The sequence below is a fragment of the Chrysemys picta genome, chromosome 2, assembly GCF_011386835.1.
Source record: "Chrysemys picta bellii isolate R12L10 chromosome 2, ASM1138683v2, whole genome shotgun sequence".
Lineage (NCBI taxonomy): Eukaryota > Metazoa > Chordata > Testudines > Emydidae > Chrysemys > Chrysemys picta.
The window spans coordinates 7,783,579-7,809,596 of NC_088792.1; the positions used below are offsets into that span (position 1 = coordinate 7,783,579).

General features: G+C 51.2%; 1 protein-coding gene across 1 annotated transcript in view; it reads right to left on the reverse strand.

The window, feature by feature from the left end:
* TMIE (transmembrane inner ear) overlaps positions 1-24,457 on the reverse strand; it is a 78,180-nt gene extending 53,723 nt beyond the window's left edge. Inside the window, exon 1 of the mRNA XM_024107398.3 lies at positions 24,044-24,457. Within this exon, the coding sequence (XP_023963166.2) occupies positions 24,044-24,322 (279 nt within the window). The 5' untranslated portion in view covers positions 24,323-24,457. The remainder of the gene's footprint in view (positions 1-24,043) is intronic.
* Between the last annotated feature and the right edge of the window lie 1,561 nt (positions 24,458-26,018).

The following is a 26,018-nucleotide window of genomic DNA, read 5'->3' on the forward strand; positions in this document are numbered from 1 at the left end:
CTTTTGAAAAAAATGCTGGGCTGCCCGGGCGAGGGAACCAGGAAGCTGCCGGGGAGAGGGGATCTGCCCACTCCACTGCTCCACTCCCCCCAGCCCCCGGGAGAAGCGAGCAGCACCCGCCTGCCCGCCACCCCTTCCCCCGCACCCGCCACCCTCCAAGGGGGGGGGCGCGGAGCGGCCGGAGGAGGAGCCAGGGGGGGGCGCCTTTTTTATGGTTGCTCCCCCTGCACTGAGAAGCTGGCTACACCACTGGCCATGGGGGTGTCGGGGGGTTGGGATGGGGAGGTATGCAGTGAGAGGGAGGGGGTGCGGGGAGGAATGCAGTGACAGAGGGATGGGGATGTGGGGGGTTGGGACGGGGAGGCATGCAGTGACAGAGGGATGGGGCTGCAGGGGGGTTAGGATGGGGAGAGATGCAGTGAGGTGGAGGGGGTGCAGAGGGGTTGGGACGGGGAGGGATGCAGTGATGGGGGATGGGGGTGTGGAGGGTTGGGACATGGAAGGATGTAGTGTGGGGGAGTTGGGACGTGGAGGGATGCAGTGACAGGAGGATGGGGTGGGGGGGTTGGGACAGGGAGGGATGCAGTGACAGGGGGGATGGGGGTGCAGAGGGGCTGGATGGGGAGGGATGCAGTGAGGTGGACAGGGGTGCAGGGGGGTTGGTATGGGGAGGGATGCAGTGAGGCGGACGGAGGTGCGGGGGGGTTGGGACGGGGAGGGATGCAGTGAGGTGGATGGGGGTGCAGGGGGGTTGGTATGGGGAGGGATGCAGTGAGATGGATGGGGGTGCAGGGGGGTTGGTATGGGGAGGGATGCAGTGAGATGGACAGGGGTGCAGCCCCATTCCCATCACTCGGAGACGGGGATACACACACCTCCCATTCCTGGTGCCGGTGATGGGCCAGCAGACAGACCGTGGTTGGCCGCAGGGCACGTGCCGCAGCTCGAGCCGACCCCCGCGAGGAGAAGAGACCGGGCAGCAATGGGAGACGCATGCACCAGGCGACCCTCAACAGCCACCTGCTGAGTGCTCACAAGTGGCGCTAGTTCCTCCCCTGCCCTGCCCCAGCCAATGGGAGCTGCTCCTGAGGGCAGGAGGCGGGGCAGCACGTAGACCCGCCGTGGCAGCCCCTTAGGCTAGGAGCCGGGAGCCGCGTGGACCACAGTGCAGCGCTAGCCAGGAGCCTGCCAGCCCTGCTGTGGTGCTGCGAACCAGACATTCAACGACCTGGAGCCATCAGGATTCCTTGTCGACCGGGTGTTTCAGCTGGGCCATGAGCTAGGACTGGCCTAGAAACTGGCCACACCTGCCAGCCTCGTTAACAGGGGCTGAAAGCTTGGGAGGAAGCGAGTCCAAGGTGGGGCGGGGGGGAGGGCAGAGACCAGGGCGGGAGAGCAGGTTCCGAAGGAGCCAGGAGCCTGCTCCCCTGTTGCCACTGCGGCCTGTGCTAGGCCAAACCAGTAAATAATCTGTACGTTGTTAGAGCTTGGTGGTGGGGACCGGACGCAGGAATAAAGAGCACGGGTGTTCCACCAGCCTGCAGTGGCCCTGACTCATTGGGAAGCGGGGCCAGGAGGCCGAACCCAGCAGGGTGCAGTGACCACCCCGTTACAGGGGGCAGTGATGAAAAGATTAGTTAGGAGCAGGGGAGGTGAGAAAGTGAGACCAGAGACATCAGCAGAAGTGGAGGGTCGACAATGGCATCTTGTGACGTTCTGCCTTGAGCTTTCCTAGCCTGGTTTCCTGGTGACCCTCCTGGGTGGAATTCTAGTCCTGTAATTCACAACCCCCTGGTACTGTTAGTCTAGATGTAATTCAGCCTCTAGCAGCAGTTCATGCTTAGCCTGCCAAGTGGCTCAGTTACAGATCACACTGCTCCAGCCAGGGTCGGGTCAGAAGGAAGTCTCACTGCAAGCATCAGCTCATCAATAATTTGTGCTCGGAGATAACCGAGTTTGTTTTACAGCAGGAAATTTCAAGATTCTGACAGTGACTTCACCAGGGAGTCAAGCGGTCTGTCAATTCTCCCTTCAGGGGGCTCCTTAACAGGCACTGGGGGAAGACTATCCTAATTCTGCCTTGTACACGGTGTCCTGCAGCTGGATGACTCGAAGCACTTCGAGGGGCAGGCATTGCTACCCTATTCCACAGATGTGCGGCAGGTTGACAGGCTGGCTGATTTACACCAGCTGAGGATCTGGGCCCATGTGTCAGTATCATGGCAGGAAATAGAATCCAGGTCTCTTAGTCCTTGATCCAGCAAGATATTTAAGCTCATGTCTGCTGTTATTCATGCGGCCCTATTGTGTTCAAGGGTAAACACAGCAGGTCTGCTCACGTGCTTGAGATTAGGCATGTGCTTAAGAAGATCAAGGACCTGGAGACGAGATTACATCATCTGTGTCCCTTAGTGTAGGCTGCATGTGTTCATAATCCTGCAAAAGCTTCATTTAGAAAGATATCAGGCGTCATTGTTAAATCTCTCACCAGCTTCCTCCAGGACACAACCGACTTCCTCCAGATACTCCATGGCAATAACAACCTCTCTCCGAATACCATTCTCACCACCACAGGTGTCATCTCCCTATACACCAACATCCCTCACAATGATGTCATCGCTACCTGCATCAAATACCTACCATACAATAGGCAACACTCAGAGATCCATCCCAAACACATCACCACACTCATCCCTTTCATCCTCACCCATCACAATGTTACAACAAACACGTTGTCCAAGTCATGGGAACAGCCATGGGCACTAGGATGGCTCCCCAGTATGACAACCTTGAAGAAGAATTTCTGGATAAATGCACCACAAAACCAAATGATATACCTGAGCTACATCTATGATATTTTCATGCTCTGGACAGATGACCTAAACTCCCTCATAGATTTCCACCCAACTTCAACAACCATCCGTTAAACTCACTCTAGATCAGTGGTTCTCAAACTAGGGCCACCGCTTGTTCAGGGAAAGGCCCTGGTGGGCCGGTTTGTTTACCTGCTGCGTCCACAGGTTCGGCTGATCGCGGCTCCCAGTTGCTGCGGTTCGCCGCTCCAGGCCAACGAAGGCTGCAGGAAGCGTGGCCAGCATGTCCCTCAGCCCGTGCTGCTTCCTGCAGCCCCCATTGGCCTGGAGTGGCAAACTGCGGCCAGTGGGAGCCGCGATCAGCCGAACCTGCAGACGCAGCAGGTAAACAAACCGGCCTGGCCCGCCAGGGGTTTTCCTTGAACAAGCGGTGGCCCTAGTTTGAGAACCACTGGTCTAGAACACTCCCACACTAGCATCAACTTCCTGGACAGCACAATCAGCTTCAGCAATGGAACCCAACAAACAACTATATACAAGAAACCCATAGATCACCACCGCTACATTCACAGATCCAGTAACCACCCCAAACACACCAAGACATCTGTTTTCTACAGCCAGGTTCTCAAATACCACAGAATATGCTCCAAGGAGAAAGTCTGGGTTACACATCTTAAACGCACTTTAAACTGCCTTCACCAAACAAGGACACTCCACCAGAGAAGTAGCTCACCTCATGAACAGGCCAAGCAAATACTCCAAGAGAACCTACTTCAATACAGAATAAAACCCCTCCAACCGCACGCCCCTAGCTGTCACTTAGCACACTGGAAACCATACGGGGTATCATTAAACAAGCAATTACAACTTAGGGCTGTCAAGTGATTAAAAAAATTAATCGCGATTAATCGTGCGATTAAAAAAATAGAACACCATTTATTTTAAATATTATTAATGTTTACTACATTTTCAAATATATTAATTTCAGTTACAACACAGAATACAAAGTGTACAGTGCTCACTTTATTTTTTTTTTTTATTACAAATATTTGCACTGTAAAAAACAAAAAAATCTTTTTCAATTAACCTCATACACGTACTGTATCTCTTTATCGTGGAAGTTGAACTTACAAAAGTAGAATTATGTACAAAAAATCCTACATTCAAAAATAAAACAATGTAAAACTTTAGAGCCTACAAGTCCACCCAGTCCTACTTCTTGGTCAGACAATCACTCAGACAAACAAGGTTGTTTATAATTTGTAGGAGATAATGCTGTCTGCTTCTTGTTTACAATGTCACCTGAAAGTGAGAACAGGCATTCGCATGGCACTGTTGTAGCTGACGTTGCGAGTTATTTATGTGCCAAATGCGCTAAAGATTCATATGTCCCTTCATGCTTCAACCACCATCCCAGAGGACATGCGTCCATGCTGATGACGGGTTCTTCTTGATAACGATCCAAAGCAGTGCAGACTGACACATGCTCATTTTCATCATCTGAATCAGATGCCACCAGCAGAAGGTTGATTTTCTTTTTTGGTGGTTTGGGTTCTGTAGTTTCCACATCAGTGTTTTGCACTTTTAAGACTTCTAAAAGCCTGCCCCACACCTCGTCCCTCTCAGATTTTGGAAGGCACTGCAGATTCTCAAACCTTGGGTCGAGTGCTGTAGCTATTTTTAGAAATCTCACATCGGTACCTTCTTTGTGTTTTGTCAAATCTGCTGTGAAAGTGTTCTTAAAACGAACATGTGGTGGGTCATCATCCGAGACTGCTATAACATGAAAGATATGCAGAATGCGGGTAAAACAGAGCAGGAGATATACAGTTCTCCCCCCAAGGAGTACAGTCACAAATTTAATTGATGCATTATTTTTTTAACGAGCATCATCAGCATGGAAGCATGTCCTCTGGAATGGTGGCCGAAGCATGGAAGGGGCATGTGAATGTTTAGCATATCTGGCACGTAAATACCTTGCAACACTGGCTACAAAAGTGCCATGCAAATGCCTGTTCTCACTTTCAGGTGACATTGTAAATAAGAAGCAGGCAGCATTATCTCCCGTCAATGTAAACAAACTTGTTTGTCTTAGTGATCGGCAGAATAAGAAGCAGGACTGAGTGGACTTATAGGCTCTAAAGTTTTACACTGTTTTGTTTTTGAGTGCAGTTATGTAACCAAAAAAATCTGCATTTGTAAGTTACGCTTTCACAATAAAGAGATTGCACTTCAGTACTTGTATGAGGTGAATTGAAAAATACTATTTCTTTTATCATTTTTACAGTACAAATATTTGCAATCAAAAATAAAAATACAAAGTGAGCACTGTGCACTTTGTATTCTGTGTTTGAATTGAAATCAATATTGAAAATATAGAAAAACCATCCAAAAATATTTAATAAATTTCAGTTGGTATTCTATTGTTAGAAGTTTGATTAATCGCGATGAATTTTTTTAATCACGATTACTTTTTTTGAGTTAATCGCGTGAGTTAACTGCAATTAATTGACAGCCCTAATTACAACCCATACTTGATGGGGACCACATTCTGAAAGAAATCTTCCCTGGACTCCCTCTTTTGGCCTTCAGACAACCCTCCCCCTTTCCCAAACTCATCATCATAAGCAAGATCCCCACAGAGCAGGACACACCAATTCAAAGTGGCACCAGACCCTCCCAGAACAATGGATGCAAAACCTGTAGACATATCTCCACTGCTACGAGGATCAACACCCTCCACAACCCACCTTTTCAGATCCAGGAGTCCGACACATCCCTATCATGGCCTCTGGTGTACCCCATCCAAAGCACTAACTGTCCCAATAACAACAGACAGACAATCCCTGCGCTCTTGAATGAGCTCACACAGAAAAATTATAAAAGACCATATCACCGGTGGGCAAATGCTTTTCACAAAGCGATCACTCTATATCTGGCCTTTCAGTCCCCATCCTCAAAGGAAACATGCACAACACCTGAGAGCTTAAATTCATAATTTTACTAGACATTTTCTCTCTCACCAACAGAAGTTGGTCCAATAAAAGATATTACCTCACCCACATTGTCTTACTTAGGGCTGGTCTACACTAGGGAATTAGGTTGGCATACCTACGTCACTCAAGAGCATTAAAAATTCACAGTTAACCCCCAGTGTAGGCAACATTAGGCTGAAGGAAGAATTCTTCCATTGACCTAGCTACCACCTCTCAGGGAGGTGGATTGCCTATCATAGAATCTCAGGGTTGGAAGGGACCTTAGGAGGCCATCTAGTCCAACCCCCTGCTCAAAGCAGGACCAATCCCCAACTAAATCATCCCAGCCAGGGCTTTGTCAAGCCTGACCTTAAACTCCTAAGGAAGGAGATTCCACCACCTCCCTAGGTAACCCATTCCAGCACTTCACCACCCTCCTAGTGAAATAGTTTTTCCTAATATCCAACCTAGACCTCCCCCACTGCAACTTGAGACCATTGCTCCTTGTTCTGTCATCTGCTACCACTGAGAACAGTCTAGGTCCATCCTCTTTGGAACCCTTCAGGTAGTTGAAAGCAGCTATCAAATCCCCTCTCATTCTTCTCTTCGGCAGACTAAACAATCCTAGTTCCCTCAGCCTCTCCTCATAAATCATGTGCTCCAGCCCCCTAATCATTTTTGTGATTAGGGGGCTGGAGCACATGACTTATCTTTCCAATTTTTCCACATCCTTCTTGTAGTGTGGGACCCAAAACTAGACACAGTACTCCCATCAGCACAGATAGTGTCTTCACTGAAGTGCTGCACCGGCACAGTGGTTTAAGTGTAGACAAGCCCTTACGAAATCAGTAGGGGGTTCAGAGTCATGAAATTATGAAAAAGGCCAATAGACGTTAGTAGCAACAGAAACCATAGGCGTCTCTCAGCATAAAACAGAGCCCTATCAGTTACTCCCCCACCAGAATTCAGGAGATGTAGGTTCAAGGCTCAGCTCTGCCATAGATTCCCCATGTAGCTTGGAGGATATCAGCTGGTGTCCCTGTGCCTCAGTTCCCCAGTTGTGAAATGAAGATAATAACACTTCCCTACCTCTCAGGTGTGCTGAGAGAGGAAAGGCTAGGCATGACTAGGAAATGGTTTACTCATCCTGTGAAAATGTTTGGGATTTTGCAAAGTTTTCCTATCTTGAATTGGGACCAAAAGTAAAAAAAAAATCTTGAAAATCTGTGTGAACCAAAAATCCAGGGGGGGAAATGGTTTGGGTCAGTCAAAATGTTTTGTTTTGATCATTTCCAAGCATTGTGGCTTGATTTTGACCATTTTTTACCTCTAATTAGCTCAACTTTCTAAACAAAAAGTGATTTTGTACCAGAAAACCAGAATTTTTCCATTCTGAAAGTGTCAAAAATGTTCCATGGCGCCAATTTGGAAACTTTTTTCCAAAAGTTTTTGAGCTGAGAAATGCTTGAAAACTGACCTTTTCCAGAGAAAAGTTTCCATTCCACCGAACCACTATTTTTGGACAAAAAAAATCTTTCGTTGAAAATTCCCAACCAGCTCCACCCACATCAAAGACTGTGAGGCACTCGGTTACTATGGTAATGGAGGCTGTATCAGTACCTTACATAAATGCCGGAGTCTCGGTCCTCCTGAACTAGGGCCATGTCTCTATGTTTGGGTTGCAAACACCAAAAGGGAATATTCATTTAAAAACAATGGCTTCCACTGAAAACTGATTTAAAATAAATTCTGGGAATGTAACTCAGCAACAAAGCACCTGCCACAGCACTCACTGGAAACTGGCTTAGTAGGAGATAAGACTCTACTACTGCTAACAGAGTTGATCCTTTTACTCAGTCTATGCCTGAACTTAAAACCCTGCAGCACGTCTGCAGCGTAGACACTCACTGCAGTGACGGGAGCGGGGGGTGTTTCCTGTCTCTGTAGTTAATCCACTCCCGGACCGTCTACACTTAAGTAGTGCGGATGGGCTGCTCTAGTGCTTTAATGAAGACGCTCTCTCCTGTTGGTGCAATTCATCCACCTACCAGAGAGGCAGTAGCTATGACAGTGGGAGAAACTCTCCTGCCGACATAGTGCTGTTTACATGGGGGATTGGTCGGTATAACTACATCACTGAGGGGTGTGGATTTTTCACACCCTGGAGTGACGTAGCTACGCTGACATAAGCATTCAGTGCAGATCGGCCCTCATTTAATTAACTCTGCTCTGTGATGCAGCAAGTCATAGGTTCAAAACTTGCTGGGATCTTTGGAGTGGTTGTTAAAGAAACATTTTTGTTGGCTTAAATTTCAATTTAGGGCCAGATTTGAATTGGCAACGTCCTTTAAAGACATGCCGAAGGGGCTTGGGAATTCTTAAGTGCACAATGTTCGATGCTCAGTAGTGCTCCTTCCTTCTCCGCGCATGAAACTGCAGTTCTAACACAGCTGCAACAAACACCGGAGAGGAGAACTCAGCTCGGAGCCGCTCTCAAATTACACCTCTCTTTGGGCGACAGATACGTCAGTCCTTTCCTAATGAAGATGACGGATTCAGAGCAATTCCCATCACACTGGCATGCTTCCTTTCATGCAGGGATCCATTAACCTCCATTTGGGGTGGATAGTATTTCTTTTTATGACCTCTGACTCCTAGGTGTAGGCCTGAGATTTAACTCACCCCATACCAAATCAGTCTTGGGTGAAACTTAAGGATATCCATCACTAAAATTAAGAGGAAAAAATGCTTCACTGCTGCTAAGGTGCCCCCACCTCAGGAATGCCCCTAACAAGAGTTATAATACCAAGGGTTGTAAGTAGAGACACCCAGGTGCTAGGAAGTTTAGGGAGGAGACAGAAAGGGGTTATGGGAATGGGTTTCCTAGGGAGGTGGTGGAATCTCCTTCCTTAGAGGTTTTTAAGGTCAGGCTTGACAAAGCACTGGCTGGGATGATTTAGTTGGGGATTGGTCCTGCTTTGAGCAGGGGGTTGGACTAGATGACCTCCTGAGGTCCCTTCCAACCCTGATATTCTATGAAAGCCCCCAAGAATTGGTAAAACAGATAAGATAAACTCTGACCAGTGAATTTACGCTGACCATCTGCACAAAGAAAGAAGGTCATAAATAAGTGACAATTTGGGCATGAAAGATAAAATGTAAAAAGGGCTGAGCAGGGAAGAGAAAACATAGGTGCCAGTGTGTGATTGGTTAAATTTTGTTACCTGGGGTACTGAATAATGTGATGGGCTTAGTGAAGTTAAAGGAAGTAGCTAGTTTTACCTATATAATGTAACAAAAAAACTAATGCTCTGTGGGAACCATCTCCAGACTGGAATTTAACTTCAAGCTGCTGGAAGTCGGACCCCTCTGCACGATCCTGATGGGCAAAGGCATCGCTGGAAACCCCCAGACGAGAGGATCCTGACTGGCCAATGGGTGAATTTTGTCTGTATATAGGGAGTGGTGAGCATGAGAGATTTGCTTGGTATATGTATTCTGTGTGTGATGCTAATAAATAGATGTTTAGAGCACAGCTGTGTACGGTTCTTTCACTGGGAAAAGGTTCCGCAGTCCCGTAGAGCCCTGAGCCCCATGGGAAAGGCAGGGACCTAAATTGACCAGACCACGCCTTGAGCCTTGAACCTAGATTTTTTGCGGGTAACATAGATCCCTCCTGTAACCACTAAACAATACTATGTACGGAACATCACAGCCCCTGCATATGCTGTGGGCATCATTTCTGTGTTTAAGAAAAAAGGTTATCAGTAACGTAGGGTCCATCTACACAGCAAAAGCAAAATTAAAAAAATGGAGCAGCGAGTGTCAGAGCCCAGGTCAACTGACTTGGGCTTGCTTGGCTCATGTAACGGGGCTAAAAATAGCAGTGTACACATTCTGGCTAGGGCTGGAACCCATCTCCGAGACCTTCCCCACTGCTGGATTTCAGAGTCCGGGCTCCAGCCCGAGCCCAAACGTCTACATTGCTATTTTTAGCCCCACAGTGTGAGCCCAAGTCAGTTGACCCGGGCTCTCAAACTCCATATCATGGGGTGTTTAAGGGTTGTTTGGGGGTTTTTTTTGGCTGTGAAGCTGTACCCTGAGGATCCAATTGTATGCTGCACCTCTAGGGGGCTGGTGCACAGGGAGGCGGGGCAAAGTTTGCCTCTGGATTCTGGGCTGCTCTAGGGTCTGGAATGGCCTCGGGTGTAAATTACAGAAGTGTCCGGCTGCTGTAATGTTCAACAGCCTCTCTCGGCCTGAAGTATAAACTAGACTCCCCAGAGCATGACGGGCCTGTCCTGATCCACCCCCTTCCCTCCCTCTATGCAGGGTCTTGGAGGGACGGGGAAGGGGAAACATAGTGACCTTTCAGTCCCCCAGCCCCTTGTGGGGCCTTTATGGCTCCTATAAACTGCAGGAATTGGGGGGCAGAACCTATCCCTCAGGATTTGAAGTGGAACCTCAATTACAGTCCAGATCGTTAGATTCTAAAGCGCTGACCAGGTCTAGAGCAGGGGTAGGCAACCTATGGCACAGGTGCTGAAGGTGGCACGCGAGCTGATTTTCAGTGGCACTCACACTGATCGGGTCCTGGCCACCGGTCCGGGGAGCTCTGCAGTGTAATTTAATTTTAAATGAAGCTTCTTAAACATTTTAAAAAACCTTATTTACTTTACATACAACAATAGTTTAGTTCTATATTATAGACTTCTAGAAAGAGACCTTCTAAAAATGTTAAAATGTATTACTGGCATGCGAAACCTTAAATCAGAGTGAATAAATGAAGACTCGGCACACCACTTCTGAAAGGTTGCTGACCCCTGGTCTAGAGCATTAAATCTTTTACAGGCAGTTCATGTTTTAGGTCAGAACTATTTGACACTGCTCCTTCTAAGTAAAAAACAAACAAACACAAAAGAAACACCCTTGTTCATTTCTGATTCATCAGAAACCGACAAAGGGCAGGGTGGAGAGATCATATTTGCCCAACTGGAAAAGGAGATAGCTGGGAGGGACAGAAACTTTATTTGCAGCATTACACAATGGAGCCGAAAGAAAACTTAAAAGACACCACTCCTCAATGTCCTTTTAAAATGTCTCATGTAATTAGCTCAGATGGATGGTGTGCTTACAACTCACCTGATTTGGAGAACAAAGAACATTTATTACTAATTGCATAGGATGAGGCATAGCTTGGTCCTGCTTTGAGCAGGGGGTTGGACTAGATCAGTGGTTCTCAAGCTATTGTACTGGTGACCCCTTTCACCCAGCAAGCCTCTGAGTGCGACACCCCCCCCCTTTATAAATTAAAACCACTTTTTTATATATTTAACACCATTCTAAATGCTGGCGGCAAAGCGGGATTTGGGGTGGAGGGTGTCAGCTCATGACCCCCATTGTAATAACCTAGTGACCCCCTGAAGGGTCCCAACCCCCAGTTTGAGAACCCCTGGACTAGATGACCTCCTGAGGTCCCTTCCAACCCTTATATTCTATAGGTAACAGGCTGTTCTGGGAGACTGGGCTTTAAACACACACACACACCCCAAACGAACTCCAAGAAGGCGGACTTCTGCAGAGACCTATGAGGCTCTGTATGGGTACAGGGGATCCACCAGCCTGGGGTGATTGCAGGATGAGGTCCAAAGCATTCAGTGGGTTTCAGTGACTTCATGGGTAGCCCCCCGGAATGACTGAGGAGACGAAAGTCTGGAGAGAACAGTGTTCTTCTCACCCAGCCCCTACATTGTTCTCCACCGCCTTCTGCATGTGTAACCCACTAGTCACTGTGTGTTATGTGTCCTTGTCTGTGCCCGAGCCACAGAGCACCCGAGGCTGGTATAGACCCAGCTTTGTAGCACGAGCTGTAGAGACTCCTGTTTTCTGTGCTGGAGGGTCCTGGTATTGTGCTCAGACTGGCTTGAAGATGGTTAAAAGAGACCTCCTGGGTCACTGAGTCCAGTCCCTGCCATCCCAGGCAGCCCTGTCATACCAGCCTGTTCAAAAACTTACTGTGAGCATATTGGTTGTTTGGAACAGGGGGAGCCGATTTCTCCAAAGTGGTTCCATCACTAAATCTCAGTGCGAGTTTATTTTAAAACCAGGGCTGAGTCCAGACTACGCTCCCAAATTGGATCACAGTCTGCGACTGGAGGGCATCTGGCATCCAAACCCCACTCTGGAGCCGACATCTAAAAATATGACCTTGTTTCTATGTAGCTGCTTCCCCCTTGCTGTCATCATAACCGGCTAATATACTGTGAGAGTCTTACACTAGCACCAAAAGCTCCATTGTACATTCACATAGGTGCTGTACATACACATAGTGAGAGACGGTCCCTTCCCCAAAGACCTCACAACCTAAACAGAGAAGGCAAACAAAGAATGCAAGAAAAGAAGTATTATGCCCAGTTTGCCAGTAAGGAAACTGAGGCACGGAGAGATTACATGACTTGTCCAAGATCACACAGGAAGTTTTTAGCAGTGCTAGGATTGAACCTAGATCTTCCTCTGGTGTTTATAATCACAAAGTCTTCCTCCCTCCCAGTCCAGAGCCAAATAATTTGAATCACCTGAAATCCAGACTGTCAGGCCTTGGCTCCATCTCTAATTAAAAAAAATCAAAAGGAAAACTCTACCTTGATAAGCTCCCATGGTTAAGAAGTAACCTCTTCCCTGTTCTCTGCTGTTCTCCAAGCTTGCCAATGATTCTACCTTCCAAGTTTTACTGGAGGTGAGCTCTAATGAGAGACACCCACCTTAAGATTGATCTTGCAGGGGTATACAGCCTGCAGTCCATGTTAACCTGAAAGAGAGCCCCAGGTGTGGAGCATCTCTCATGAGTACTGAAGGGCCTCACTATCACGCAGGATCAGGACCAGAGACTGCGAGTGTCAAATTTAGCTCATTGGACCTCGCACCCATTAAAGACCCTTCCTGACTATTGTAAGGCAGCCAAGACTAACTAGCCAATCAGATGGCTTCTCAGTTTACTGACTGTAATAATAAATTCAATGGATCACAGTATTTTGCAACATAGACTCCCCTGTCCCCTTGAAAGGGGAATCTTTGCACATGGGGTGAAGTGTTGTGCAGGGATCCTTACTCTCACTGTTATTTTGTTCATAACAAGCTGCTGCTTGCTACATGACAGACCTCCAGTCTAGACTATGGTTAGCATAAGAAGACCCGAGAATGGTATACTGCTGAAGTACACAGGGGCTTCATCTATGAAAGTTACAAGGGATGTCAAAAGCAACAGAGGGTCCTGTGGCACCTTTGAGACTAACAGAAGTATTGGGAGCATAAGCTTTCGTGGGTAAGAACCTCACTTCTTCAGATGCAAGTAATGGAAATCTCTAGAGGCAGGTATATATCAGTGTGGAGATAACGAGGTTAGTTCCACAGGACCCTCTGTTGCTTTTTACAGATTCAGACTAACACGGCTACCCCTCTGATACTTGAAGGGATGTCAAGAGATCTCCTGCACCTTCATATAATGGACATCCACAGGAACACGCAGCCCATGAAGGTTACAAACGCTCCTCAATACATACATCCAAGAGTAATGTACACTTCCTGCTAAGCATATCCCGTACAGATCAAGCAGAGATCACAGAGGTCTATCAAGCTATGGTGATTCGAACAAGGAAGATTCTGGAAGAGTAAGTGACATCTGAAACTGTCTCCTTATCTCACCCAGGAAAATCCTTTCAAAGAGTGGTCAGCTTTCTGCCCCGTTTCTCTAAAGACTGATCAGGTTTGCCTCACGTCACTGGGACGGTGCTGTGGGCCTGAGATTTAACTCACCCCACACTCAACCAGCCTTGGGTGAAACTCAAGGATTTCACCACGAACATTAAGAAAAAATGCTTCACTGCTGCTAAGGTGCCCCCACCTCAGGAATGCCCCTAACAGGAGTTATAACACCAAGGGTTGTAAAGTAGAGACACCCAGGCGCTGGGAAGTTTAGGGAGGAAACAGAAAGCCCCCAAGAATTGGTAAAATAGATAAGATAAGCTCTGACCAGTGAATGTATGCTGACCATCTGCACAAAGAAAGGTCGTAAATAAGTGACCATTTGGGCATGAAAGATAAAATGTAAAAAGGGTCGAGCAGGGAGGAGAAAACAGAGGTGCCAGTGTGTGATTGGTTAAATTTTGTTACCTGGGGTCCTGAATAATGTGATCGGTTTAGTGAAGTTAATGGAAGTAGCTAGTTTTACCTATATAATGTAACAAAAAAAAAAAAAGCCAATGCTCTTTGGGAACCATCTCCAGACTGGAATTTAACACCAAGCTGCTAGAACTCTGACCCCTCTGCACGACCATGACATGCAGAGGCATCGCTGGAAACCCCCAGACGAGAGAATCCTGACTGGCCATCGGGTGAATTTTGTCTGTATTTTGGGAGTGGTGAGGATAAGAGATTTGCTTGGTGTGTGTATTGCTAATAAATAGATGTTTAGAGCACAGCTGTGTAACTGTGTGCACAGCTCTTTCACTGGGAAAAGGTTCCGCAGTCCCATAGAGCCCTGAGTCCCCTGGGAAAGGCAGGGACCTAAATTGACCAGGCCACGCCTTGAGCCTTCGGTAGGGTATAGGCTGTGTGCCTTAAACTGAGTGGGTAACAGTGCTTCTTTTCTAATTGGCAGACAAGAGGGCTCCCTTCATTCTCAGGTCCGGGCTGCTCACACATGAATGACACTGCAGGCCGGTGGGCCAGAAGCAGAACGCTTTTCTGGGTTCATGACCTAGGGGTCCACCAACAGCTTTCAAGGAGTCTATTACTTTATGGCTTCAGGGGAGGGGAGTCTTGTTTATTTGTTGTAAGGAGGGGTCACAGTCTGGGGCATCGTTTCTTGGTACAGACTTTTCTTTGCCCATTGGGCGGCTCCAAATGCCTGGTCCAAACAGAGTGTAACCGCAAAGAGCAACAGGCGGGAAGACCCGGATCCACGAAGGGGCCTTGGTGTTGCAAACCTGAGCGTTCCTAATTTTTAGGAGCCTGGAAAACTCACTAGAGCAACACTGGAATCTCTAAAGCCTGAGTTAGGCATCTAGGCGATGAATGGGGAGAGAGAGGTACCTAACAATGGGATCCCCAACAACCAGCATGCTAGGTAGGGAGCTGTCTAGGGCAGCCAATGGGAGATGCTGCTGAGAGGGGTATGTTCTAATCCTGCCCCTCTCCTGGGTATTTGGTGCCAGAACTGGGGTGGGGCAGGACCCACCCACTTTTTGAAAGTGGACTAGCCCGTCCACTTTTCCCCAGGGCGGACCCCTTCCCCTCCTCTTCTCCCCAAGGCCCCACACCCCAGCCAGGCCAGGGTGGACCCCTGCTGTGGGGAGCCATGGCAGACCCTCCACCTGCCCGCAGTGCGGTGTGGACTGAGAGCAGCCCCCGGTCCGTGTCCCCACCTGGCCCAGGGCAGGTGGAGGGTCCGCGACTCCATGCCGGGTCCCCACAGCTGCCTGCACGGCTCTCCCTGACCCAGCTCCAGCTGGGGGGGGCTCAGAGCTGCAGCCTGGCCATGGTAAGGCAGCTGTGAGGAGCTGGGGAGTCGCGGACCCTCCACCTATCCTGGGCTGCGGTTCTGAGGCCAGAACTGGGTCTGGAAGAGCCGTGTGGGCAGCTGTGGGAAGTCTGGGTCCCTCCACCTGCCCTGGGTGGTGGGCCTGAGACGTGGGCGGGGGGGGGCTTCTAGCTTGGCTGGGGCAGGGCCCCAGGGTGTGGGGGGCCCCCACACACTTTTGGGAGGGCTCTGGCACTCCTGGTTTGATGCCTAAGCCCAGACTGCAGCGAGGTGCCTTGTTCTTCTTGCAATCTATAGCTGGGAACCCCTCCCCTGGAGTCAGGTGACTTAGGCTCCTAAACTGCTCCTTGCGAGAACGAGTTAAGCTCCTGCTGGGGGCAGGGGATGGGCAAAGAAAGAAGGGGGGAGCCCTAGCTCAGGGGTAGTCACTAGGCAGTCCTGCTGGGGGCCAAATCTGGACCACTAGACGCTTTTGAATGGACCCTGAAAACTTTTTATTTACTCATTATCGGTAGGGGGGGGTTTCCTCCCCCCTCTGGGGTCAGCACCTTGCCTATACCTTGACCAAGAAATTTGGACCTTGACAAAAAATAATTGACTCCCCTTGCCCTAGTGTATAATCATTAGCCTTGTGGTTAGAATAGCTAGTTGGACTACAGGAGTGCAATTCCCCTCTACCTGCTGAGGGGACAGGATTTGGACAGGAAATCCCCATGTCTTCGGTGAACACTTTGGGATATTCTTGGGTGGGGCTTTATCAGTCTTTCCTGTTGAAGCCAGGCCACTTCAATTAAATAATTAAATAGTAATTGGGCCAGACACAGCATGAGACTCACTCTGTAGATCGGTGGTTAGAGCACTGTACCGAGAGGTAGGGGATCCCTGGTCAAATCTCTTCTCCTTCCCCTTTGAGGAAGGCAGGCAGAGGAATGTTCATCTTTCCTGGTTTGTGCTGGTGTTTAGGGGTGAGACAGGCAGCAGGGTGCACGGGCAAAGGCAGAAACATAAGCTGTGGGGGACCTTTAACAGCAAACAGGTGTCCAGTGAGTTTAAGCTTCTACAGGATTAGACGGCAGCTAAGCAGGGGTTTTTTTTTGGATTGCAGGGGTGCCTAAAACTGAGATGTAGGTGCCTAAATCCCTTTGTAGATCTGGCTCTAAACGCCTAATAAATAAAGAGTAAAAAGGGTAGAATTCAACTCCGGGTGTGTATTTGAATTTGCAAGCGTTCACACCAAGAATGCTAGGACACTCCTCAAACAACACAACATTGACACTTAAAGAGGGGTTGAACCGACTAAACCAGACACTGAATGATAAACACCTGGTGAACCTTCTAGCCCTCTGACACCTCCACCCAATCCAGGCCTTTTTAAGGAGGTCTTTCTGGATGCTTCTCCCCATTAGGGTGGAGTTAAACCTGCTGTTCAAACTCTTCAAGCCAACCATTGGTTTGATAGCTACAAACTCTGCCCTAAAATGGCAGGGGCGGGGGTATCAATGAAAGGGCGGGGAGCTGAGGACTCTGTTTCTCAGGCTAGTTCTTGTTTTCATCTAGGCTGCTTTGCCTCTTCAAAGTGTAAGGACACAGGACCAGAGCACAAGGTGGAAAGGTTTTAGCAGAAGACGAAGTCCAGGTAAAAAGAATAAGGGGGTGGAAAATTCCCTGGGAGAGGAATAAGAAGGTGAATGTGCAAATCAGTGATGCAACAGCAAGATAATATGGGAGTGATCAGGGAGACACACAGACTGATCCACTTGGCATTTGAGTAGGCTACGTTCGCAGCAGCAAGAGGATCAGGTAAGGACAGTAGGGTGACCAGATAGCAAGTGTGAAAAATTGGGATGGGAGTGGGGGGTAACAGGTGTCTGGGTGGCACTAGATGAGACAGAACCCCACACCCAGAAGGTTTATTTAAAAAAAAAAAAAAAAAAAAAAAAGCCCAAATATCGGGGCTGTCCCTATAAAATCGGGACAGCTGGTCCCCCTAGGACAGAGACTTCGCTATACTTTTCTGAAGCAAAGCTTTGATTCTCCTGTCCTACAAATAGCTATCATGTTTTCATAGCCTAGCCATGGGTGGCCCTAAAACACAAAGGGGCTGACACTCTGTCCTGGTATAAATGTGGACTGACTCCATTGATGTTACTGCTGATGTCTGAGAAGCGGTTTTAGGAAGTGATGTAAGGCATGCCTACCTTGCCCTGCCCCGGGGTCTCTTCAGTGGTCTCAGCCTCTCTTGTCTGGTAGGCAAAGCACCATGATGCAGGCTGTTACCAGCCTGCCCCTTGTAAGTTGCATACCGCTGGAGTTCACAGCTGATCGCCACTGGCACTGTGCCAGCGGACGAGGGGGATGGAGAAATGATGCAGACTAACAGGCCATAGCTACAAAGCGGTTTTAAATGGGGGCAGTGTAATGGAAGCTGACTCACTGTAGCTATCCTAGCTCCTCTCCTGGCTGTAGGACGGTATCTAGATGATCCTGACAATCCTTTAGGCTTTGTCTACACCGCACAGCTTTTAGCGAGATGGCCGTGTCGCTAAAAGTCGGGCAGCGTAGTGCTGTTTTGCTGACAAAATACTTCCACCCTCCAACGACCGTTCATGTTGAGAGCGCTCCTGCTGACAACTTGCTGTTTGCACTGACGCTTGCTGTGGCAAGACTTTTGTCTTTTGGGGGGGGATTAGCAGCTCTGAGCGACAAAATTTTTGTCGTTCAATTGCCAGTGTCCACATAGGCCTAGGTCTTGACTTTATTTCTGGAGCCCTGTCTTGTGTTCTGGAAGACAGCCTTTCCATCAAGCTGAGGTCTCCATCTGTCCCCCCCTTGTCATAGTATCGGAGTGATTCACAACCGTGAATGTATTTATCCTCCCAACAGCCCTGGGAGGCTGGGCAGTGCTATTATCCCCATGTGTGGAGTAGAGCGGCTAAGGGACTTGCCCAAGGCATACAGGGAGTTAACAAGTGTAGGGACTTGAACCGAGGTCTCCAAAGCCCCAGGAAGGTTCACTAACCACTAGACCATCCTTCTGCTCTTCTATAAGGTGGCAAGTTTGTAGAATTTTTGGTGGTGCCCAGAATGGGTCCAAGTCCCCCCCCCCACACACCTACCTAAGGCTCTGGGAGGGGGCTTGGGGTGGAGGCTCTGGGAGGAAGTTTGTGTGCCAGAGGGGTGCGAGACGGAGGGATGCGAGACTTTGGGACAGAGTTTGGGTGCTGGGTGCCGGCTCTGGGTTGGGGCAGAGGGTTGGGGTGCAGGAGGGGGTTTGGGGTGCAGACTCAGAGAGTTTGGCGGTAGGGCTGCAGGCTCTGGGAGGGAGTTTAGGTGCTGGGTGTGGGCTCTGGGCTGGGATAGGGCTGGGGTGCAGGAGGGGGTGTGGGGTGTGGCAGGCAGGCTGTCCCGGGCCTTGGGGCCAGAGAGGAGGATGACTCCCAGCCCTCTCCCTGCTGGCAGCAGCAAACAGGGGGCCCCCCTCCCTGGCATGATACTCACCCACCCCACCCCCAGGCTGCTGCTCAGGAGGTCCAGCCAGGATAAGCCCCCCCCCCGGAGATGACTTGGAGTCGCCTGCTGGGTAGCGTGGGGGTGTGCCGTGCACCTCCTCCCTCCGCAGGCGCAGCAGCCCCCGCCTCTGTCTGCCCCCTGCCCCGCTCCCTTGTAGCCGGCTGCAGCAGTGGCCAGTGAGGGTGTGCAGTGCGGAGCTGCAGGGGGCAGCCACTTGCTGGCCAGGCCAGGCAGGGATGCTCGGGGGAGGCGCATGGGAGCGGGGCTGGGGGACAGACCTGGCCTCAAATTTTGGTGAGCTGGGTCCCCCCTCGGGCCCTGAATTTGCTGGAGCCTTGGTGTAACCCACACACCTTCTGGGTGTGGGGTTCTGTCCCATCTAGTGCCACCCAGACACTTAAGAGCGAGATTAATGAAGAAAGAACGAGGAGTTCTTGTGGCACCTTAGAGACTAACACATTTATTTGGGCATAAGCTTTCGTGGGTTAAAACCCACTTCGTCAGATGCCTGCATTTGTTAGTCTCTGAAGTGCCACAAGACTCCTCGTTCTTTTTGCTGATACGGACTAACACGGCTACCGCTCTGAAAAGAGATGAATGAGTTTGCTCTACAGCCGTAACTAACAGCCAGTTGGCTTTTAGCTCATGCGGTGGAGGCTCATGCACTAAGGCAGGGGTTGGCAACCTATGACACGCATGCCAAAGGTGGCACACGAGCCGATTTTGCCTGGCACGCGGCTGCCAGCCAGAGTCCCGGCCGCCGGCCCCACTCAGCCCTCTGCCGGCTGAGTGAACAGAACCCCAGGCTGGCAGGAGGCTGAGCGGGGCCGGCGGCAGACGCCCAGACTGGCGGCAGGCGCGCCCCCGGCTCCCCCATCACTGCACTCGAGTTCTGTGGCTCCCGGAAGTGTGAGCCGCTGGGGCGTGGGGCCCTGAGCCTGCTCCAGGAGGAGGGGCGGCTGCGGCTCACACGCCCGGGAGCGGCAGAGCCCAAGCGTGGCGAAGGGGGACCCGGGGGGCGCACGGGGACCACCACCCGCATAAATCCGCTGGGGGGCACCGGGCCGCAGCCCGGGCAGGAGCGTCCCCCAGCTCCCCCCTCACCGCGCTTGGGTTCTGCGGCTCCCGGGAGTGTGAGCCGCCACCGCCCCTCTTCCCGGAGCTCCCCCCTCCTGCACTCTGCGGGGGAGGGGCTGTGCCCGTGGCAGCCCAGCAGTGTGTTTTGCCTCCACGTGGAGCCAGCGTCTGACTGGCATGGGCATGGTAAGGGGAGTCCCAGGGGGCAGTCAGGGAGCAGGGGGAGGGTTGGGAGTTCTGGGGGTCCTGTCAGGGGGCGGGGAGTGGTTGGATGGGGTGTGGGAGTCCCGGGGGTCTGTCTGGGGGTGGGGGGGGGGTGGATAAGGATCAGGGCAGTCAGGGGACAGGTAGGGCGTAGGGTTCTAGGGGGGCAGTTAGGGTGGGGGGGTCTCAGGAGGGGGCAGTCAGGGGACAAGGAACAGGGAGGCTTAGGTAGGGGGTGAGGTTCTGGGGGGCAGCTAGGAGCAGGGGTCTTAGGAGGGAGCAGTCAGGGGACAAGGAGCAGGGTTGGGTGTTCTGAGGGGGGCAGTCAGGGGGTGGGAAGTGGGAGGGAGTGGATGGGGGCAGGGCTTCCCCCCCCTCCCCCGCCCCGTCCTCTCTTTTGATTGTTGAAATATGGTAACCCTAGGCAAGGGGGGAACCGGGGTGGTGCATGAGAGCATTTTAACGTGTATGACTGGCATGCGAAACCTTAAATTAGAGTGAATAAACGAAGACTCAGCACACCACTTCTGAAAGGTTGCCGACCCCTGCGTTAAGCTCTAGAGGCCCCAGGTTTAATCCTGCCTGCATACTGGCTCTTGCCGGTAGGCCGTACCGGACCACACCAGCTTACTTTCACCTCTGCCCACACACCTCCTGAGTGTGGTGCTCTGTCCCGTCTAGTGGCACCAAGACCACTTGAGAGAGCGAGAGATTAAAAAATGAGTTTGCTCTACAGCCTTCGCTAACAGCCAGTTGGCTTTTCGCTCATGCGGTAGAGGCTCATGCACTGAGCTCCAGAGGTCCCAGGGTCTTTTGGTGTTACCTGGGCCCATACAACTTGCCGCCCCTGCATAAGGGGCTCTCGTGAGCTCAGTGAAATGTTTTGCTGCTTAATGCTTCTCATCCTTGCAGTGTTCATTTGAACCGCTTGGCTTAGCAGGAATTAAAGGTGCCGGGTCTCTCATTTTTCCATCTCTCGATCGCACTGTTCAGGCCCAGTGAGTCATTTGAGGTAACAGCACTTAGCTGTTGCAGTGGTTTAGAACAGCCTGTAATTACGCAGCCTTTACAAATGGAGACTGAGGCTAAGGCCCATGGGCGGTGGGTATAATAGGCCAGGGGAGGCTCTGCCGTGGCCACGGGACCCCCAGTTGCAGAGTTTGGCAGCAAAGATTTTGCTTTATTAGGCCCCATGAAGGTTCCGGGGCGGCTGAGGCATATATCACCTCCTCAGCTGCCCTGGAACCTGCATGAGACATATCAAAAATGTCTTCTAATAGACGCTTTACCCTGGGTGGGTTGGGTCCGAGGAGGGGAGGGAAAGCTCGACACCTGTCTGGCCATTGGAGGGGGAGGGTGGTGCTCAGGGCTTCTCCGGCTGGGGGGCGGGGGGTTCTTGGGGCTCCGGCCATGGGGAAGGGAAAGAGCTGGGGGCTAGCCTCCCCAAAGGGGGGCTCCACCCGCTCATGCTAAGGCCGATAGCTGAAATGTGCTCACTGAGCTTGGGTGCTTTGCCTTCTGGGTGCCCGACTTGGGGGGACAGTACCAGAGTTTTAAGAACCCAGCACCCACAACGGAGGTCACACTTTCGAAAGACTTCTGCTCTTCTCGAGGCACCATATGGGGCCAGATCTTCCAGAGGGCTCGGCCTGTTGCTTGCTGAGGCCTCTGAACATCCAGCCATACGTGTTGCCATGTGAAGAGCTGGCTGGAGGCTGACAGTTCAGTCTTGGGGCAAATTTCAAGGTTTCAAAATGTGTCTTTGCTCCACACTGACACGAAGACAAAACCTTTAGAAATCGGCCTGGCCCGAAATGGCTGGTTTTTGGATTGGAAATGTCTGGCTTTCAGTTGGGGTGTCTGTCTGGGGAAGTGACCTGGAAGTATTAAAACCTTCCCTTGGAAATTCATGCATCTCTGTGAAACATGTCAGCTTTGAGTGTGGAGCACTCTGGAGAGTCTGACCCTTGTGGCCTGGTGTTCAGATGGGGCTGTTGTTCCCATTGGCTTCAATGGAGGCTGCAGGTGCAGTAGCCCTAGGCATGTCCAGCTTGACATGTGAAGTTAGTGGACCCATTTGAATACACTGGTCTAAGTGACTTGACCAAGGACACATAGTGAGTCAGTGGCAAAGCTCAGGTCACAGCCTGGGAGTCCCTATTGTGACCTAAAGCTCAAGCTAGCTGTCACCTAGTGGCTAACTACTAAAACTTGTGGAACTCCTTGCCTGAGGAGGTTGTGAAGGCTAGGACTATAACAGCGTTTGAAAGATAACTTCCATGAATTTATCCAGTTAAGTCGGTTAATGGCTATTAGCCAGGATGGGTAAGGAATGATGTCCCCAGCCTCTGTTTGTCAGAGGGTGGAGATGGATGGCAGGAGAGAGATCACTGATCATTACCTGTTAGGTTCACTCCCTCTGGGGCACCTGGCATTGGCCACTGTTGGTAGACAGGATACTGGGCTAGATGGACCTTGGTCTGACAGTGTGGCCGTTCTTATGTTCTTAACCTGCAGCCCACAGGCTGTGACGTTCCCAGCCAAGGTGACATGGAGGATAGAAACACACTGGCTAATCACTGGCTCCCATGTCATGCTGATACAGCCCTTGGGTTTCTCTTCCCTCTGCTGTGCTGGTTTTGCTAATCTCCCACTCAGTGAGGTATCCCCTGCTGGTCAATGTGTCCTACTGTAACCGCCTCACAGAGGTGAGTGTTACAGCCCTCCAGCATGGGTCTTGTAGCTCAAGCCTTATAGCTTTAGAGGTTCCTGGTGTGTTAGTCACTGTGGAGGTGGTAGCGTATCCCCTGACCCACTGGGGAAACTGGCTTGCTCTGCATGCCGGCATCCCTTGAGAATGGGAGGCAGTAGGCATAGACTGATCCCTCCCAGATCTTAGTCTGGCCAGAGGTGACTGGGAACTGCTGGGCTAGATACAGTTATTATGACAGTAGTGTTTTGTTGTTGTTTTTTTGGTTTTTTTTGGCTTGTGCTTTAGTGCAGGACTCTGTTCTGAACTAATAAGTTATAACCACTGCCTGCCAGTTTGTAGTAATGAGCCATGAAGTTTCTTCAATGTGTTCTCCTCCCCCCTCCAGCTGGGTTGAGGGTGACCTAGAGGACAAGGCATTTTCCACAGGGAGCTCAGAGGGTTGTTTGCCCAGGGTGAATACCTGCCCAGTGGGAGGTGCTGTGAACAGCCTGAGCGCTGAATGCAGAGGGGAGGCCTATCAGGGAGCCATAGGGCCCAACGCAGGGCTGCTGGCAGTGCTTGGAAGGTTTTGGGGTGGGGGACTAGCCCCCTGCGTGGCAGAGAGGTGAATGAGTTGGCCGGGGTGAATTGTGAAGGGCTCAGAGAAGAGGGCCACGTGGAGGAAGGTGAAGGAATGGCCTCAGAGGAGAACGAATGGCACAAAGGAGACGGGTTAGAGGGTGGCTTGGCTGGGACTAGTGGGATGAGATGCAGGCAGGGTGAAATTGCGCGGGGTGCTGAAGGAAAGGAGAAGGAGCTAGCGTGTGATGCAGAAGGAGAGGAAGCCGGTGGAGGGAGTGAGAAGGAGGGGTGTGGAAAGATGCTCTTGGAAGCATCACTTTGGATGCATGAGGGAATAAGGGAAGTCGGAGGTACAGTTTGTCATAGCCATTAGCCACTGTAAAAATGGCTCCTAACTATTGGCTGCCTTTGCTTGACTGTTGACCACCTTAAATGTACAGTAGTATCCAGGTGCATCCCTCGAGCACAGGCCTGGGGAAGCAACAAGCTTCAACTAAGCAAACCTCTAACTCCTCAGAACTACCTTAAATTCACCACTCTCCACATTGGTCCTCCCTGGGTAACATGCAAAGAAAACAAGCTACATGCAACCTGCTTTCTGCACCACCCATAGCCCCCCCTTCTCCCAGTCCAAGTGCGGGAGGTCTCTTACCTCTATTAACTGGCTCATGGCCGCTCTGGAGTAAGACAGCAGGAGGGCAGAGCACCTTCGCCAGCAGAGAGGATGCTGATCCCACGCCATCTTATTTCCTCTGTGTCTCTCTCTTGCTTGCTCTCTGTACTGGAGCCCAAGCAGGGAGGGTGATTGATAGCCAGCTAGCTTCCAGCAGCACTCTCGGCATCTGCCAGAAGCTACCCCGTACAGTCCTTTCCACTCCTTGCAGCCTTGCTTTCCAGTCCAGCCGTCGCGGTGCCAGCCTTGGGGAGTCATTAATTAATTAGATGGGTGTCGCTTACAGACTGCTCTGGGCCGAGGGGTGGCAGTGCTCTGAGCTCTAACATTGCCAGCAAGGTGGAGACTGGAGATCAGACCCCGCTCCCTAGAGAGGGAAGCTATTTACTTATTACAGCCCTGCTTCCGGACAGCCGATGACTGATTCCAGCCCTCCTGTCTTGTTTTCTCCTGGCTGGTCGATAGCAATGTCTCTTCTCTAACCAGAAGGGCGGCAAGCGGGGCCGGATTAACCTTTTGTGGGCCCCCATGGAGGCAATGGAGCATGGCGTGAGGGGGTCGGTCCCCGGAGTGAGGGGCCAGCCAGAGGGAATGGGGCATGGCAGGGGCAGCCCTGCTCCGCCCAATGCGAGGGCACGATTTACAAACCAGCAGTTGCCAGACACACAGTGGCCTGCCTGGCCCTGTGCTACCAGCGTGCCCCTTCCCCTCGAGGGCAGTCCCATGCCACACCACACAGCCACACCCCACCCAACGCCCCCTGACTCCCTATGGCCAGAGATTCCCCCGGACCCACTCACAAATGCACAGTGCCTTGCACAACACCACCCCTGCCCACAGCCCCCCCCACAACTGCCCAGCACCCCCCACAGAACCCCCACTCCCTAGTGCCCCAACACACAGAGATCCTCCCTGCCCCTTCACAGCCCAGCATCCCCCCATACACCCCACAGACGCACTCCCCCAAGCCTGGCCTCCAGGCCGCACTGGCCCTGCTGGGAGGTGATTGTGTCTGCCGGGCTGAGCCGGTAGTGCAGCCAGGGCTGGTCCCAGGGCCAGGAATTGCTCCGTCCCCTCAGGAGTGGTGCAATCAGCCAGGCCAGGGCCTGCCCTGGCCGGGGTCCCTCAAGATGCACTTGCCTGGAGTAGCCCAGCTAAGCCCGCCACACTGTTTTCTCCCTCCCCGTCCCCCGCACTTCTGAGACTGGCTGGGCTTCTGCACCAGTCCGGGCGGTTCAGCTCCGGAGCGACAGGCAGGGCTCCACAGGTGGTGGGGAAGCAGAGACTTCCCAGAGCCAGAGGTACACTGGGGTCCAGCCAGGGGGCTGAGAGGAGCAGGGGGTGGGACCAGGGGGGTGGAGAGGAGCCCTCGGCCAGCCAGTGAGCAGGCCAGGAGGAACAAGCGGTGGGCAAGGGGAGCCAGCGGGGTCTCGGGGTGCAAGCGGAGGAGGCCGGGGCGCCTTCTGAGCATGGGCCTGGCTCTGTGGTGCCACAGGAGCCATTGCAAACCCGGCACTGGCAGCAAGCCAAGCTCTGTGTAATCCGTGTTGTAGCTAGCTAATACTGGCAGGGTCAATAGCTGCAGAGAGGAGTTCTTAATGTGCTACATTTATCAGGCATCTTTCGTCCCAAGAGACTTTGCAGCCATATGCTATCAGGCCCCATCTGATCTCAAGTCTATGCCCCTCTGAAAGCGGTTTGAACTAAGCTGGAAAAAGACACTTATTCTGGACGAAGAACCTCCCCAGCGGATGTTGTCTAGGTAGAACTATAGCAGTACGAAGCTGCTGGTAAACTTCTTGATGTACATGAGCCCTAAGTAGGTTTGATCAAAGAGATGACTTAGACCGAATACCTCCCGGAACTCCCATATACTGTAAGAAGCTGTACTAAGTCATTGCCCAGGGGGCAGTGGGTTGTTACAGGCGCCATCATGCAGATGAAACGGATACCA